The following is an 18,569-nucleotide window of genomic DNA, read 5'->3' on the forward strand; positions in this document are numbered from 1 at the left end:
GTTTTTTTACATCTTCCCATAATCTGCTGACATTATCAGTTTCTCCTCTTCCTGTTGGCTGTTGGGAAATCTGTAGTACAACTCAAGTGTGATTGCACCCCTCCTGTTCCTGAATTTTACCCATATGGCCTCACTGCATGATACCACCAAGATGTTCGCCCTCTATAGCTGTGACATTCTCCCTAATCAGTAAAGCAATGAATGAAATGGCCTATTCAGTCAGCTGTCCAATTGCACGGTCATGGAAATATCACAGCTTTGTTTTGTCCTCGTTCAGTGTCCACAAATGCTATATGCACTGTTGGAATCTCTGAGTAATGATAACAGTGGGGATCCTGCCTTCTTTTCCGCTCTATAGATCCAGAACTCAGAAACTGATTGTGTGATCCCTTGTACTACTCTGTCTCAAATCAGCTAACTCAAGAAAAATTAGGAATCAAACCTCATGAGTCCTTAATTTCATTACCGATGAGCCTTTAATCAAGTTCTTTGCAGCATGAAGTTCATCTCCTGTAATATGAATAGACTGCCATCCACAAAGGCAGCAGTAATTTAAGTCATATGTTATGATGTTATGTAGTTGGAGTTGGAAGGGAAGCCACATAGAAAATGCCTGTTTCTGGACCACAATCAACTTTTTAAAGCTTTTTAAGATATTGTGCCTCTTCCACTGTCTCTAGTGCTGAATCTGATGGAACGTTGGTACTTTAAACATCATGATACTGCATCTGGCATTTTGGATACCTGTTGTGGATTTGTTGTCTTAATGTTGAGCAGACATTAGTCCAGCCTTTGTAGTCTGCAGCACTAAAAACAGAAGTGTTCTGATATTTAAGGTAGAGATGGCAGTAGAAAACCTTGCTGTCTGCCAGTTGAGCCACTGAAACCTTCTGCTTCCCCTAAACTGGTGTTTCAAGTAGTTTCATTTCTACTAAATGAAATTAAAAACTATTTTTATAATTGATTTGAGGATGTTCATAGATTTCATAGGATCCCTCCAGTGCAGAAGGAGGCCATTCGGCCCATTGAGTCTTCACCAACCACAAACCCATCCATGCCCTATTCCTATAACCCACGTATTTACCCTGCTAATCCCCTGACACGAGGGTCAATTTAGCATGGCCAATTAACCTAACTTGCACATCTTTGGACTGTGGGAGGAAACCGAAGCACCTGGAGGAAACCCACACAAACATGGGGAGAACATGCAAACTCTACACAAATAGTGATCCAAGCCAGGATTTGAACCCGGGTCCCTGGTGCTATAGGACAGCAGTGCTAACCGCTGTGCCACTACATGGACTTTAGTAAAGCCTTCGATAAGCTTCCTCATGCTCGGCTGACACGGAAGGTGAAGTCGTATGGGATCCAAGGTGAGCTGGTAAGATAGATACTAGACCCTGTATGAATTTTTTTATTTTAATAATTGTACTGAAAGTCCATGAGGCACAAATAAAGGAAACGTCCCCACTAATGTTGTTTCTGCAATTCTGCCTCAAGTGATTTTCTTAAGTCCAGATGTTGAAGCTATTAAACATGAAATATACTTCCTCTTCAATGGTCATTGAGATATTTTCCTTTCAGATGTTGTGCTCGTTGATTTCAGTAAGGGGTGATGTGATGCATTTGGTGTCGTTCTCCTGAGTTAGGGTGGGGAAAATGAGCAACCTTTGCAGAATATGTGCGCCTTAAGGATAAGGGAATTGAACTCAACTCCTTTTCACTTGAATGAAATACTTTAGGGCAAGGAGTTGACCCCTTGTGGTGGAGAAGGGAGGAAATTAATGGGAACAGAATTTAAAAATTCTTTTGCCACTTAGACATTGATTTTCCACCCTTAACCTACTTTAATCCCATTTGAAGTGATGGTACTAAATTGCTAAAGGAATTTAAGATTGTGTATAATATCTTTGAATACGTGGACTGCACTCTTGTGGATTGAATTTTTAAAGAAGTTGTTTACAGAATCAGCATTTAGGCTCTGTGCATGTGAAACTCCATGTTATCAGTGACCTCAACAAACCTGCATTTATTACACCTGGTTCCCAATACTTTTATTCAGTCAAATTTTGCATCTGAAGATAATTGTTTTTCCTTTTTTGTAGGATGTTTGGACAGTCTTTGCAGAGAATAACTTCTCTCACAATGCCCTCATCGCTGTGTTGCATCATTTTGTCCACATGGCTCAGAATAAGAAAGCTGATGTCATCCAGCGAGAATATGCCTTGCAGGCAGCTGGACTTTATTTCCTGCTCCTTGAAATCCCAGGTGAAATTGCATAGCTCAAAAATTGCTTAGTAACATAATCTACATTTATTTTCAAAAGAAGCCAGCCAAGTGGGCCAGTGAAGATTTCTGTAACAGAATTTTAACAGATCAATAAAACGTTTTTAAACCTGTCAAATAAGTCAAGAGATTGGAAAAGTTATCAGAAATGGCCCACAGTTTGATTAAAACCATTTTTTGATCAACTGTCTTTTGAATGTTTTATTTGTATGGTTAATCTGAAACTTCAGAAGAGACTTTAAAAGTGGAAATTTTGCTTGTTTGAATTTATTTCTCACCATTTTCTATTCACCCCTTTGTGTTTTCCACATACTGCTTCAGCAGTGTGGTAGCTGAGTAGCAGTTGACAAATCATACCTGGATATGAATTTCTTCTTTTTGTTCTAGTTTTTTTAACTTTAACTTGCTCCCATTATAATTAGCAGATCCTTTGACATTCTCCTTTTATGTAATGCAAAGCAGTTTGGCAAGGCATTGGGTGATAAAGCAATAGGGTTCTTCTGGAGTGTGGCCCTGTTTTAGCTTCTGAGTATATTGAAGCAGTTTTGGGTCATTTGGGTTTTGTACAACTAGCTGATAGAATGCTGCCTCTACAAAAACAAGAAGTAATTTTAAAAAATCTGTTTCAGGCTTGCTGTCTGTTCCTTTTAAATTCGCTGGCAATCCTTTAGGAGCTAAAGATTGGGCTGCAACCAGAATCTTATACTGAGCTTATTTCCATACTAATGTGGGGAGATGGTAGCGTAGTGGTGTTGTCATTGGACAACTACTTCAGAGACCTAAGGTAATGCAGTGGGGACCCTGGTGCGAATCCCACCACGGCAGGTGGTGAAATTTAAATTCAATAAAAATCTGGAATTTAAACTTTAATGATGACTGTGAAATTGTTGTTGATTTTTGGAAAAAACAATCTAGTTCACTAATGTCCCTTTAGGGGAGGAAATCTGTTGTCCTTACCTGGTCTGGCCTAGGTGTGACTCCAGATCCGCAGCAGTACGGTTAACTCTTAAATTACCTTGGGGGTGGGCAATAACTACTGGCCCATCTAGTGACATCCACATCCCATGAACACATAAGAAACTAATGTTGCAAATCTTGTTCAGCTGTCTGAACAGTTTGAGATGAAGCCAAGTTGCTTTTGAACAAATGCTGACTAATTTTTTTTGTTATGTGTACAATGCCAGCTATTTACAAATATGGTTGCCAATTGTTCAGTATCCAGGAAGTTTTTCTGGCTGACATATTTCAGCTCTGTAATTATTCATTTGAGTCTTGAATGTTTGGAATTAGAAAAAATAAACTTGGAGGGTACAAAAATATTCAAAGCTAAAAATACTTTGATCTCAGTCAGTTTTAAATGAAATATACTTTCCAGGGAGGAAGAAAGTCCTGAATATTTCTTCCTCCTATAATCTAAGTAAGGAAGTTAAAGACAATATAAAGACAAAAGCTAAGATTTAGCGTATTACAAAGTCCAGTCCTCTAATCAGCTTGCTGAGCTGGACATATTCCAGTTGCTTTGTAAATTAAAAAAATTGTTCTATTTAATTTTTTTCATCTCCAATAAAATATTGGGGTTAAGTATGATCCAACAGAAGCACACCTGAGCTCTGTTTTAAGATGAGAGAGAGCACAGCCAGCCTGATTAACTTGTTAACTTGCCTTTCTAAGATAGCTGACAGTTTCAGGTCTCTAACCTCAGCAAAGTTGACTGATTCATCTGTTGCCAGTACAAGTTTCTGAATTACTCTGTGCTGATTGGAATTATTTGGCTGTGGTCATTGACCAGAAACTGATAGAATACTCTCCATTAGAGTACAGCTCTAAAACACTGAAGAAATTAACACCATCCAAGACAGACTACACTACTTGATTGCTACTGCTACCGTTGAATAGTGGCACCAGTGTGTACCATCTACAAATGCGCTACAGGAACTCACCAAGGCTCCTTAAACGGCACCTTCCAAACTCACAACCGCTACCATATGGGCAGCAGATACCTGGGAACACCATCACCTAGAAGTTCCCCTCCAAGTACTCACTATCTTGACTTGGAAATATATTGCTGTTCCTCCACTCCCTCCCTTACAACACTATGGGTGTACCTACGCCTCTGGTTCATGAAGGCAGCTCACCACCATCTTTTCAAAGGCAGTTAGGGGTGGGCAATATATTCTGTGAGCCTGTAAATGAATTTTTTAAATTCGAGCTGTGCAAAATATTTACAGCTATTATAGCACTTTTGCGATGGCAGCACTCTTTACACTCCAACTAAAGCCCTGGGAGCAATACCCTATCATTTTGTACTCTTAACAGCTTATTATTCACAGTGGTCATATGTTAGGATATACCGTTGCAATCTAAACACTGTAGGTTAAGATGTACAGTGACTTCCTGGAATGCATTTATTTTTGTTTCTGAAAGACATTCATTTTGCAGAAATTGCAAGCGCATGAGTTACTCGGTATTAATTTTTTAAATACAATTTTTAATAATGTGTATTTTTGTAGGAAGTGTAGCCAACCGTGTCTTTCACCCAGTCCTTTTTGACAAATGCCTGGACACTATTAAAAAGAGCTGGCCTGTAACGGAAGAAGGCAATCGAAAGAGGAAGAAAGATGCCCAGTTGAAGAGTTCTCAGGGTGAGGTGAAAGGAAGGAAGCGAGCCAGGCCAGTCAGACAGAAAGAGAATGAGGTATGGACCTAATCTGACCTTTCCGAAAGAGTGATGACAAATTTGATATTGGTTTTTAATGTCAAGCACACTGTTCAGTCAAGAGTTCCCCACATGGTATGAGAGAGATTGGGAACTCAAACGTAAGCTAATTAGTTATATTGTTACTGTGGTGTGCACTGGAAACTAGGTCACTGATAATGGCCTGTGGTCTAAAATCTGTCCCTCCATTCCAGGATATATTTGAGGAGGAGGAAGATGAGGAAGATGCTGATGTATTTTTCTCCACGCATGATCTCTGCCAGATCAGGGATGGTATTTTCTCTCTCTTGAAAAATATCTTGCGATTACTCACCAAATTCTTCCTGAAAGAAAAACCTGATTGTGCTCAACACTGTCTGCAGGTAACTATGCAGGCTGCTACGCCAATCTTATGATGGGCCCAGTCAGTTTGAATCTGATTAATGATGTAACTTACTTTGGTCCACGGGTACAAAAATGTAACACTGCTACAATGTCAATACTTCAATAATGTGTTCTGTTTCATGTCCTCTGTATCCTTTGATTCTTATCTAATGTCTTACTTGTACTAGTTGTATATTTAATTGCCTTATGTCAGCAAGTGCAATCATTGGTGTCAGTGGGTCCCATTGACAGTACATTGCGTGTTACTTAGGAGCAGCAATTCACTTCCTAGAGCATGTTGACTATCCTATTCATTGAATAAATAGATAAGAATTATATTGAAATATGAGGTCAGATAACTCTGGAATATCATTCTTGAAGGAAAGCAGTTAGTTGAAAATGAACAGCAGCTTTGATTTCTTTTTTTGGAAGTCCTTTAGTTATTTTTAATAGGAGGGTACAGGTAAAGGTTTTGCAGAATTTCATTGTATTTAATTAAGCAAATATGTCTGATAGGGCATAATGTGCATGGACTCTGAAAGTGATTGTTTTATGAGAATGATAGTTGTGCTGGTTTGAATTAATCTTGATTAATTATATTTTTGATCTTTATTTCATCTTTGTAGCTATTTGCTGAACTGACCAACTTTGAGACTGTAATTGGAGTATTAGATTTTTCAAATTCTATGTAAGTATGCAAATCCTTCTCTAACTTCTCTGAAATTGTGTATGTAGCCTATCTGCTGTTTGTTTAGTTGCTTTAAGTGTGTTTTGAGTATTTTTTTCTATTCCTGCAATCTCCTAAAACTCCTTAAATCCCTTACTTCTGTTCTGTAGACTGCCCCCAATACTGCTATTCATGTATGAACCGCAGTGGTAAGTGCACTAGATGGTTAATCTCAAGCCTGCCCTTCACCCTAGAATCTGTACTTGCACACTTTTCTTAAGGATCTGAAGTCCAAATGTTGGCTGCTTTTAGCTGCATTAACTGTGGGGCAATGCAGCCATCTTAAGTGCCCTTCTTGGTCAACTTCCCTAATTGGCGATTTCCAAATCTCTCATACAGCAGTGATTTTTATCCCATAGTTATTGGGGAAAAAAGTCCCCTTTGATAACATTACATCTGTGGTTATAGTGGAAATATAGTTCTTAATTAGGTTGGGGATATGTATTCTTTGTAGCTTTTCTATCTCTTGGCTTATTTTTCTCTTCTTCCTCCTCTACCTGAAACTAGGAAGGAGATATGTGGCCAGATGGAAGCAACTAGTGTCGCTAGATTTCTCAGACCGAAACCATGATGATAGTGCTACTTTATTAATGAAATATGTGGCTCTAAAGAAATAAATTGCACAGTTTATTAATGTAGTGTAACTAGAGTTCCCATTACGTAAGCATTATTGTGTTAAATATGACATTTTGAATTGTAAAGGGGATCAGAAATTTGCAGCATATTTTTATTAAACACATTCTGATTATTTTTATTTTTGACTTAGAAAAGATTTATTTAAAACGAGCTGATCTGCTAAACATACGTTCAACACACCAGAGTTAATCGCCCTCTTGTTTCAGCTATTTTCTCTTTTTGTTCTGTCAGAAACATTGAAAGAATGAAGACTTTGCCAGAATTGGCTTATTATGGACTTAAATTACTGTGCTCTCCTAATCATGGTGATGTTAATAAGGTACTGGCTTTAAAGAAAATTAACTATTTTTGTTCCAGCTCATTAATTGGAATATAATTAATACATAGAAAGTGGATGCATTTAGTTTTGTTTACATCTTTCTAGACACTCCGCTGGCTTTTCCAAAGATTATTGAATACAATTTTACTGGTAGGAGGAGGAGAAGGTTCCCAGTCTGGTGTACTTCTGGGAGTGGGACAGAAAGTTATTGCTGCCAGAGATCAAGCCATTCAATTTATCAGGTGAATAATTCTCATGAAATTTTTTTTTTAAACTAAACGCTTTATTTAAAATAAGTTACTAAACATGGTTTGATAGGGCCTATGATTTCCTAGATGGAAAAACAATCAATGTCCCATCTAGTTTGCTATCCATAAGCTTAGTAGCCATGTTATACAATAGTCATGAAACTGTTAAGTAGTCATGGGAATCTATTGCCTTCATTCAGAGTAGGACCGACTCAGACATGAAGTGAGGAAACCCCTGATGGTGGAATATTTTGAGAACCATAGGCCCAAAGTGACTTGTCGTTCCTAAGCATACTACATTGCTTATATTTCATGTCTCAAATATTCATATACTCTCTCCCAAAATATTGTTTTTTTTTTATGGCTTTGGTATGTTCCACTTTGCTTTGATGGCATGCGCCACAGTGGTTAGCACTGCTGTCTCATAGTGCCAGAGAGACCCAGGTTTGATTCCAGCATTGGGTGACTGTGCAGAGTTTGCTTGGTTTCCTCTGGGTGCTCTGGTTTCCTCCCACAGTACAAAGATGTGTGGGTTTGGTGGATTGACCAGGCTAAATTGTCCCTTAGTGTCCAAAAATGTGTAGGTTAGGAGGTTTAGTGCTGTAAATGCATGAAGTTTTAGGGATTAACAGTGTAAATGCATGAGGTTATGGTGATAGGCCCTGGGTAACATGCTCTGTTGGCGAGTCGGTGCAGACTCAATGGGCCGAATGGCTTCCTTCTGCACTGTAGGGATTCTATTAGCAGCAGCTAATTAGAGCCATCTATGCTTTTAGATATTAACTTCCTTTGATCTCTGTACTACTTGTTTGCTAAAGAAAGGGAATATGTTATGCGGAGAACAGTTACACAGCAATAGAAGTGGCTGATTAAATGATCTTCTAGTCAAAAGTGTTATGACTTTGAAACATTTTGTTCTAGTTACATTGTGGATCAGGTGGAAGAGACTGCGTTGCCTGTACTTCGGGTTTTGCTGCAGCACATCTGCACTAAGGTTTGATTTTTTTTTTGTATTTATATATTACAGTTGCTGATACTTAGGGTGCTGAAAATTACAAACAAGTGGAAAAAAAGATACGTTCAACGTACACTTCATGTGAAATTTGTAGAGGAAGTTATCAGATTGTAGCACAGAAGAAGCTAATTAGCTCATGGCATCTATACAGACTCCCTGAGACTCGTATGCTTGATCTCATTCTGGTATACTTAGCATTTTCCCTGTCTAATTTTTCTTCTGCCTAGAATTGTTTTCATGTTTCTGTTAGAGATGTCAAGACACAGAAGTTCCGAGTTGAAAAATAAATCTTACTTTCCCTTGGTGTTTTTTGGTGCTAATCTTTATTTTATGCCTTTGAATTTCCAACTCATTAACCAGTAGAAGTTGACAAGGCTACACACTAGTTGAACAGGGCAAGGAAGGTTTATTCTTCCTTGGCACAATTACGGGATATCATTAATGAACAAATTGAACATCATTTTGGTTTGTGATAGAGATGTAAGTCTCTGTTGCATCAATTTACATACCTTAGAGTATTGCCCTTGTTTTCTTGGGAGTACCCTACACCTTATTACCAATTAATTATTTTAGGTTTACTGTCATTTATGTAGGTAATATATTGGCTAATTTATACACAGTAAAATCCCACGGGTAGCAAATGGTAGGCTTGAAAATCTGTTTTTCAATGAGTTAGTTGAGGCATGAATGTTGCCAAGTGTTTGAAGAACTTGCATTTTAAGTAATTAAATGGGCGCTTTCCTTGAACTTGAACCTTTGTTTTAATCTCATTTGAAAGATAGTATTTCTGACAGTGCAGCTATCCATCAATACCTAGCTCATGGGAACAAGTCCATAGTCGATTTTGAACCCATAACCTTAAGTGGGCGTATTACCAACTGAAAGCTCACACTTTATTCCTAGAAACTTACTTGTTCGGCATGCCTATTTGTCTTGAGCTGAATAAATTAGTGTTGGCTGCATTCCACTTAACTACCAACATACTGGTGACTGGGATATCCATGCTCATTCACAATATTCAGCAAATGTACACACTGGTAATTTCCTAGCAGCTTCTCTTGTACTCTAAATATGGTTTCGGTTGAAGTTATATACCTGTTTTTGGCAACCTTTTGCCAAGGTTGCAGTGGTGGAGCAGAAGGAATTCCTTCTGCAATTTCATTTTTTTTACACTGGTGAAAACCTGGAATAGTGTGAACTGTTCTGGGCTCCATATTATGAAAAGAATATAGTGGCAGAGGTACAAAAAAAACACTAAGATGATGTCAGAAAAGGGAAGACGAAGGGGTGGCTTAATAGAGGTCTTAAAGATTCTAAAAGGTAAACACTAAGATGTTTTATCTTGCAGGGGAACGAGAACTAGTGGCCATGAAAATATAAGTTTGTCAGTAATAAATCAGTAACATTTATTTTACTCCAGAGAATGGTTAACATGTGGAATTCTCTACCACATGGAGCATTTGAAGCATTGAATAGGGAGGACGCTTGTATGGAGTATGAACACCAGCTTTTCTGTTCTGTCACTACTATGTGAATTGCCATATGTTAAAGGAAGTGACGAGTGTGTTGTCCCATAAGGGTCTGTACCAGGCCCTCAACCAGCCATTACTTAATGACTTGCATAACACAATAAAGAGCCATGTATCCAAGTTTGTTAATGACAGAGATTGATGGATGGGTCGATGAAATTGCATTGGTTATTTATATAAGATTAAGTGACAGAGCAAAACTGTAATGGAACTCAGTACAGGTGAGTGTGAGATCACTCATTTTTGGGCCCGATAATGTTAGATCAGAGCACTTTTTTCAAATAGTGAAAAGCTAGAATCAGTGGAAGTCAAGAAAATTGGGCAAAAATATGCATAACTCACTAGAATTTGGTAAGCAAGTGCAAAAGTAATTGGGCTGTTATCCTTTATACTAAAAAGCTACAATATAAAATGAAATAGGTTTTCCCATGGCTTTGCAAAGCCCTGTTTAGACCCCATTGGAGTATTGTGCAGTTGTTCTCGGCATTGCCTTTTAGGATATATTGGCCTTGAAAGGAATGCAAGACAGATTCACCAAAATGTTTTTAGAGCTCCCAAGGGTTTTTTTACCAAGAGACATCATGCAAACAGAAACCCCATATTCCCAGGAATATACAAGATAAAGACATAATTTCATTGAAGTCTTTGGGAGTTTGAAAGCCATTTATAGGGTAGATTGAGAGAAACATTTTCAATCAATGGGGATGCTAGGATAAAGGAACAAAAATCATGCAGAAGAGAATAAGAACAAAATACTGCGATTGTTGAAGATCTGAAATAAAAATAGCCTTTTTCCAGCATTCTCTTTAATTCAGAAGCAAAGTTTGGAAAAACCTATTCGTGCAAAGGGTGATAGGATTCTGAAGTTCTACAAAAACCAGTGGTTAGCCCAGTTAATGATTTATGCAAGATTGATAGATATTTGCTATCCAAGGGTACTAAGGGATATAGAGCAAGTGGGAGGTTGCTGTTTTATTTTTACTGTTTTATGTTACAGGTACCAGATAAAGCAGAATATCGTACCCATGGTGCCCAGGCCGTAGTGAAATTGCTGTCAAAACTTCCTTGTGTGGATTTTGTTGCTTTCTTAGATTGGTTGAATAAATATTCGCAGAACAGCAAGGTAAGGAAAAAACAACAAAAATATATTAGAGAAGCTGGAAATCTGAATTTAAAACAATTCAACATGTCAGGTGGCATCTATGGAGAAAGGAAAAACCTCTTTGGGTCGTTGATCTTTCATCAGACTGAACTCTCCACATGCTGCCTGACCTGCTGAGTATCTTCAACATTTTCTGTCTTTATTTAAAGTAAGTTACGAGAGAGGTTTAAAACTATTTCACTTGGTGTATTCTCTGGTGAAGAAGATTGTCTGCAAGCTTGATTTCATTTGATTCACTTTAACGGAATAAAAACAGGCAAGTTCTATAAATAGATGGGAGTTCCATCCCATCTTTTAATATCTAGGCCATGAAGACAAGAACCTACTTGAGTCCCTATTCTTCAGTCTGCATCTTATGTATCATGTTAGAATAAGCAATATTTTGCCATCTTTTCAGTAAATTCAGATACAAGTATTCTAAATTTCATAACTACGTATGTAACTTGTATTCATTTTTATTTTGTCTTTACTTTTTCTCCCTTATGCTTCCTTCAATTATATAACAAAATAAGTTATTTGAATAACAAGATTTTGAACTTTAACATAGATCTGAATGGTTGATGTCTCAGATATACAGTGAGGAGGATAATGCATTGTTCCACCTTTTCTTTAACATTGCATTGTTTCTCCTTTTTTTTTAGGTAGCTTATAGAAACTTTGCATTGGATGTGGTAATGGCATTACTGGAATTGCCAGAGAGGGAACAAGATAGCTCTATTCCACCAGAGTGTCAGAAGTATCTCTATCACAAATACTGGATCCAGGTTGTGATCTTGGGTAGATGTTCTGATAAGGCACCTTCAGTCCGAAGCAGAGCACTTGCTTGTCTTGCACAATGCCTAGAATTGAATGCTTCAACAGCTGCGGAGTATGTTCAAGAAATATTGCTAGGAAGTAAGTACCAACACTTTTCAATCTATTCCTACTTTGGACAAACTTGCATTTATTTTTGCAGAGTGCAGGTTGAAATATATATAAGTACCTGAGTAATGCTAATTAGTGGTGAGCCTGAAAATGATCAAGGATGCTAGATTTGGCTAACTGCTCTGGGAATTGTTGTCTTGATATGAATGTGTGACCTATTGCACAAACATTTGGTAAAATTTCATCCTCTGAATGCCTACATTCAGTTAATCTGCAAAGAATGTAGTACTGGTCATGTTATTCTATGTAATTACTCACAATGTTCGCAACCAGCTTATGTCAGTGAAACATGCAGCTCCGTTATTGACGGCAGCAGACGTAATGAGTGGCATCAATTAGACCTCAAGTTGATCCAGTTTCACGCCGTTGGAAACTTTGGCTTATCAGCCAGAAAAGACCCAAACAACACTCTCAAATTTTCCCATCCGCACTGTTAGTGAACTTTCTGCAAACATCTCTCCAATAGCACATGAACACCTAACTCTGTACAAGGCAAACACATGTTTTTCCTGACACAAGTCACTGTATTCATGCATTACGTAATTCATGGATTAAAGTTTGAAATTCAATTGTTGCTTCCAAAAGTGAATTGGATATGTAGTTAAAGTGGTTGGGGTTGGGGGCAGCTTTCTGGATTGCCTTTGCAGGCACCCAGAGAGATCAGCCTGTGGAATTTCCTATCACAGGAAGTAGTTGAAGCCAAAACATTGCAAGTTTCAAGAAGCAGTTAAATATAGCTCTTGGGGGGAAAGGGATCAAAGGAAATGGGCAGGATCAAGCTAATGAGTTGAATGATTAGCAATGATCATAATGACTGGTAGAGTAGATTTGAAGGGCTGAATAGTGTCCTCATACTCCTAGTTTCTGTGTTTGTTTCTGTTATCAGTGAATTGTCTAAGCTAATTGGTGAGCAGTTTTCTGCAAAATTATTTAATTAGGTTGTTTTTTTTTGACATATGTTTATGTTGACTACAGACAGATTGTTATTCCAATAGAAATTATAACATCAACATAGTGGGCATATCTGCCCTTTATTAGAGTTTATTGGATGGAGTCATATGTCTAACTGATCATTATCTTTTATACTGAAGTTGTAACTTAATATTAAGTGATAATCTAGAGACAATTTAGGAATGGTTTCCCTCCTCGTTGAAATAAAAATAACACCAAACTCTCACTTTAAACATTAGGGTGCTTGGGTTGACAATTGCTGGTGGGTATACTTGTCTGTTGACAGTAACTCTTGTATGTTTTTGTTATTTTCTGATACATTTTATGCATCTTTTTCGAAACAAAAGTACTTTCGAGTTTCTTTTAAATTGAATTGCTAGTGCTTCTTGAAGCTTCTTAAAAGTTGGAACCAACTAATAAAGCAGTCAGTCCAGGGAGGCATTCATTTGTGATAAATCACTTTGAGCTAATGTTTGCAGCTGGAGGGCAATCAGTGTTGCACGGGCAGTCAGATGGAGAATTGAACACTCTGGAGAATACTGCCAAGATGGGTGATGAAGGTAACCACTGAATTCCTTTTTTTCTTTCAATAACAGCGTGGTATGGCACATGTTGCAATATTCACAATTGATTCCACTGAGTGATCATGAGTTCATTCTATTTTTATTGTATCTCCAGGAATTTATTAGATTTTCTTTAGTTTGCCAATAGTAATGCTAACTGCTATTTAGACATCAAGTTGCAATGGTCCAGTCTTTTATTATACACATGAGCAGTAATATGGAGTTGGAACTTACAAACCATTTGTATAAAAACTTCAGTGAATTTGTTAGTTCCTCTACTTCCTGTGGTTTGCATGTGTTTGCAATACTTCTGGCACCACCCTCCTGAATCAGTATTCTGTCATTGGGAGAGTGCAGGATAATTACAATGCGATGTTTGTCACTGAGATTTGAATTTTACATCTTTTTGGCATTTTCTTTTTCCAATTTTGCTCACACTCTATACACTCGCATTCTGATACAAATTTAATTATTTGCTTTTTTTGCTCTAACTTCCATGCTGGTTGGATTGGCTTTTGTCGAACCCTCATTTTAACTTCCTTTTGGCAGATATGCTTGCTAATTTTATTGACTTTATAATCTTTGTAACTCTTCCACAGCTTTTTGTTCGACAAATCTTCAACTTTCTCTGCTTGTGTCAGTGTTCCTGAATACTTTGACTTTAGTACTTTTCTTCCCCGATCAGGTTGGCACTGATGTTGAGGTGTTTTTGCTACAAATCGATCGTTCAAGCTTTTTGGAAAAATCGGTACCTTCTCCTCACCTCCAATCCTAATTTTTGCAGTATGTCTATTTTCTTGCCACTGGGTTCTTTGTAGTTGCTATATCTGCATTCTGTGGAAGAACCTGCGGCAAACTGCATTAGAAACATCCCAGTCTATTTGGCATTATGTTAGCCATTTTTTTTCTGACTTCAACTTCTTTTATTTTTCTAATCATAAACTGCTAGTTTAATTTTATTTGTTCATAGGATGTGGGTGTCGCTGCCTGAGCCATGCTAAATTGTCCGCTAGTGTCAGAGGGACTAGCTAGGGAACTGCATGGAGTTATGGGGATAGGGCCTGATTGTAAGTCGGTGTAGACTCGATGGGCCGAATTGCCTCCTGTACTGTAGGCTTCTATGTTTATTGCCCAACCCATTTAAGAGTTAATCACATTATTGAGGATCAGGACTCAGTTAAGGATGACAGTTTTCCTTCCCTAAAGGAATTAGTGAATCAGATGGGAATTCAAATTTCACCATCTGTCATGGTGGGATTCGATTCCAGGTCCCCCGAGCATATCTTGAGTGTCTGGATTACTAGTCCTGTGACACTACCGCAGCATCCTTTTTTTCCCCTTTGAACTTTGTGTTCCAGCTGGTATGGAATTTAATTGCTGTGGGCTTCTGCTAATGAAGTATAATTCTAAATCTGCAATGTGTCCTATCTGCTTTCTGTTCTCACTATATTGCTGAGTTTGAAATCAAGAATCACTGCTAATTTCCTTCTTATTAGAACTGGAGCTCCTTATCTATCCAAGTCTTTTGCTCCTAGCATCTTCAGACTTTTAAAATAGAAACTTAGTGTTTTGAAATGCCCAGTTCTTGATGTACCTTGTTTTCCATTCTACTGTTTTTATTCTTGCTGTCCTGCACTGTGGCCTTTCGGTTTTCACTGTGGTTTCATCGTAAATATTTGTAAATACTTTATCACACTCTGAATTCCTTTTTGCAGTTGGTTACTTGAGTGGCATTTCAGTAAAATATAGATCAGAAAAACAGTACATGCTGGTATATTCAACTTGTTTTGTTTCAAACATTTTGAAACTTCTAGCCACTGCTAACCAATGCAAGGACACACTAAAAAGCATTGAAGTCACAGACCCTGGGGATTCAACATTCACTAATGGTGAGCATGAAAATTTGTCTATGTGAAGTAAATCATTTCTTAGGCCTTCGATTGAAGCATTTTACAATGGACACAAAGAGATATGTGATTTTGTTTTTAAGAAATAAAATTGGCATGGTGGCATAGTGATGAGCACTGCTGCCTCTCTGCACCAGGAACCCGGGTTTGATCACTGTCTGTGTGGAGTTTGCACATTCTCCCAGTGTCTGCATGGGCATTTTCTCCAGGTGCTCCGGTTTTCTCCCACAGTCAAAAATATACAGGTTAGGTGCATTGGCTGTGCTAAATTCTCCCACAGTGTATCTGAACAGGCACCGGAGTGTGGCGACTAGGGAATATTCACAGTAACTTCATTGCAGTTTGAATATAAGCCTACTTGTGACAAATAAAAAAACTAATAATAAATATTTTTTCATTGGGTAACTCCTGTGCTGATACTGCTGAGCATTTTCTGTCTGGAATCTGTGTACACAGATTGGTGGTTTAATTTTTCAAATGTGTTGATTGAAGTGGAGTTCCCAAACAAAACATTAGGATTTTTTAACACTTTATTGAGAGTAGAAAAAAATGCAAAGAAAATTCATAAGGGAGACAATGCGACAAAAAAGATGTACAGCAAAAATGTCTAAAGAACATTTTGGGAGAATTGAAATATGGTTGTAATTTAAAAATAACAATGGGAAATGAAAGGACAGAAGGTTACTGGTGCCCTCTCTGTGGTGCAGCAATTCTGGAAATTTGTTTTATGAACGGAATCTTTAAGACCTAGAGTTTTAGTTATAGAATGCTGTTACTGAAAATTAATTCAGAGATCATAATAGATTCTAGGTCATTTCAATTTTGCATTTAATTTCATATTTTTCTGCTGCATAAACATGTGGTCTCCTAGTAAAGCATCCATTAGGTCAGTCAGTACATTATAGCATATATTGAATTTGCTAATGTTCCATGTTATATAAGGCCATTGTATGAAAATGAAAATAATTGGATGCTTCAGCTGCTAAAATTCTGAGCAATTGGCACAAAATGCAAAAAAAAACTAATGATTCAGCATTTCCTGCTAAAAATTCTTTCAACTTAACTAAAACAATGCATTAAAGCTCCAAAGATATGTACAAGATCTGAAAATGTGTAAAAATGTCCATTTTTATGTCAGTGGTATTAAGTCAGTCTCAACAGAACTAGATATTTTGAAGTGTGAAGTGAAGTGTTGAAGTATGAAGAATTCTTCATGAATGAATTATACTGAATTTCCTTTGAACAGTGAAAAGAGTTATGGCCATGTTGAGATTGAGAGCTGGCGATGAGAGAACCATTGTCAGAAAATCAGCCATTCAGGTAGTGTATGCATGCAAAGTCACGTTGCTGATTATTTGCTTACTTTAATAACTTACTTCAATAACTCGCATACTGCAGCCAGATATTTGCCTCTTCTGTCTCTTTAGATGGCAGTGGAAAAGTCAGTTGAGATAAATATCTGATTTTAGTGCACCCCCTCCAGTTCTGGTTTACAAAATCCTGAGTTAAGCTGGACTTCCCTCACTTCTGCTGAACTTTCTCCCCCTAGACTAGGGGGAGTTTAGATATTCCCTGACTGTCTAGGGGGTAGTCATGGTGTGGAGATGCCGGTGTTGGACTGGGGTAAACACAGTAAGAAGTCTCACAACACCAGGTTAAAGTCCAACAGGTTTATTTGATAGTAAACCCACAAGCTTTTTGGATTTGCCCCTTCGTCAGGTGAGAACTGATGAAGGGGCAAACCCTGAAAGCTTGTGGGTTTAGTATCAAATAAACCTGTTGGACTTTGACCTGGTATTGTGAGACTTCTTACTATCTAGGGGGTAGCCAGTTCATTTAATTCACATAGAAAGCCAGTGCCAGATGAGTTTGCCCTATGCATTTGACTTGTAGCAGCACAAAATCAGGCAGGGATACAGCTCGTTTAAAGCAAAAATGGTCATAATGGTCCAGTGTTCAAACCATTTCGATGGTGGCTACATTTTAAAAAGTACTTCATTGACTGAAATACTCCACGAGATATATGCTGGTGAAGAAAAACATCATATCATTCTATCTTTCAAGTCTTTGATTTTGGTCTGAGTGTAGGATCCAATATCAGATTTGCAGATAATGTTTGGGTATGTGCTTATATATGAAGAGGACAAATGATATCCTGACAATATAGATTATTAGTTTGGCCAGTAGTTAGCTGAAATTTAATTTGGGGATGGCGGGGGGGAAAACAGGTGAATATTTTTGACAGGAAGAAGAGACTCAAGCATTAGTAGACACTAAAGCTGCAAATAATTTTCAAAACGAACTATAAGTGTCAGCAATGGGAAAATTGAAAAGCGAAAAAGTAATGTTAAACTTACACAAATAATTAAACCGTGCTGGGAATGTGGCATCCAGTTTTATCACCCTACCTTAAGAATGAGGTCAGTGGTCTGGAGGAGAACTATTGATGAAATGCCAGGGATGATTTTTGTTAATAATGAGACAGAACTGGGTCCAATAGCCAGCATTAGTGGGACAGGTTGAATGGCCTTCAATGCAGGAAGATTCAGTGAAAATTTAACAAAAAAGTGGCTGAATACTCAGCAATACTGACGAATGATTGGAACGATTCATGAACAAAAACTCAAGTTGTGGAGAAACAAATCAAACAAGACCTTTTATGATAAAAACAGCAAATGCTGAATAAACTCAAAAGGTTTGGCAGCACCTGTGGAGAGAAATAGTTAATGTTTCAGATCCAAAAGATCCTTCCACAGAGCCTTTTAAGAACTCTGAGCGGTCCAGGCCCTAGGTCTTCCATGAACCCAGTTTATATAGGTGAGATTCATGGGTAAAATGTAAAGAACAGATTTAAACAAACAAAATATATAATTGCCGCTGTGGAGTTAAGTCATGCAGCCTCTTTTTTTATTTTGTTTATTGCAAAACTGAATATGTAAAAGGCATGCAAAGTTTGAAAGCCAGTTTGCCTGACCCACAGCCACATCATAGACAGCATTACAAATAAAATATATTATGTACTAATGTCAGTTTGTATGCATTTTGGTATTTTTCTCACTTCCCTACCAGTTGGTTGTTTGTACTTAACACAAAACCCTTGAATAATATGTATGTTATACAAAAATATATCTTTGTATTACACATAAAACATGTTTTCATGCGTAATAAATGGATATACTTTCTTGAGTTTGTGCAATAAGTAACTGGATTTGCTCTCTAGTCC

General features: G+C 37.6%; 1 protein-coding gene across 1 annotated transcript in view; it reads left to right on the plus strand.

Moving 5' to 3' along the window:
* Window positions 1-18,569, plus strand: part of ncapd3 (non-SMC condensin II complex, subunit D3) — a 72,284-nt gene that overhangs the window by 12,132 nt on the left and 41,583 nt on the right. The window contains exons 3-14 of the mRNA XM_080214601.1: window positions 2,106-2,268; window positions 4,797-4,981; window positions 5,197-5,364; window positions 5,992-6,053; window positions 6,960-7,047; window positions 7,153-7,289; window positions 8,217-8,289; window positions 10,837-10,962; window positions 11,643-11,895; window positions 13,356-13,436; window positions 15,254-15,328; window positions 16,593-16,666. Coding sequence (XP_080070727.1) covers window positions 2,106-2,268; window positions 4,797-4,981; window positions 5,197-5,364; window positions 5,992-6,053; window positions 6,960-7,047; window positions 7,153-7,289; window positions 8,217-8,289; window positions 10,837-10,962; window positions 11,643-11,895; window positions 13,356-13,436; window positions 15,254-15,328; window positions 16,593-16,666 — 1,485 coding nt within the window. The remainder of the gene's footprint in view (window positions 1-2,105; window positions 2,269-4,796; window positions 4,982-5,196; window positions 5,365-5,991; window positions 6,054-6,959; window positions 7,048-7,152; window positions 7,290-8,216; window positions 8,290-10,836; window positions 10,963-11,642; window positions 11,896-13,355; window positions 13,437-15,253; window positions 15,329-16,592; window positions 16,667-18,569) is intronic.

The sequence above is a fragment of the Carcharhinus amblyrhynchos genome, chromosome 29, assembly GCF_965287045.1.
Source record: "Carcharhinus amblyrhynchos chromosome 29, sCarAmb.v2.hapA, whole genome shotgun sequence".
NCBI classification, from domain to species: Eukaryota; Metazoa; Chordata; class Chondrichthyes; order Carcharhiniformes; family Carcharhinidae; genus Carcharhinus; species Carcharhinus amblyrhynchos.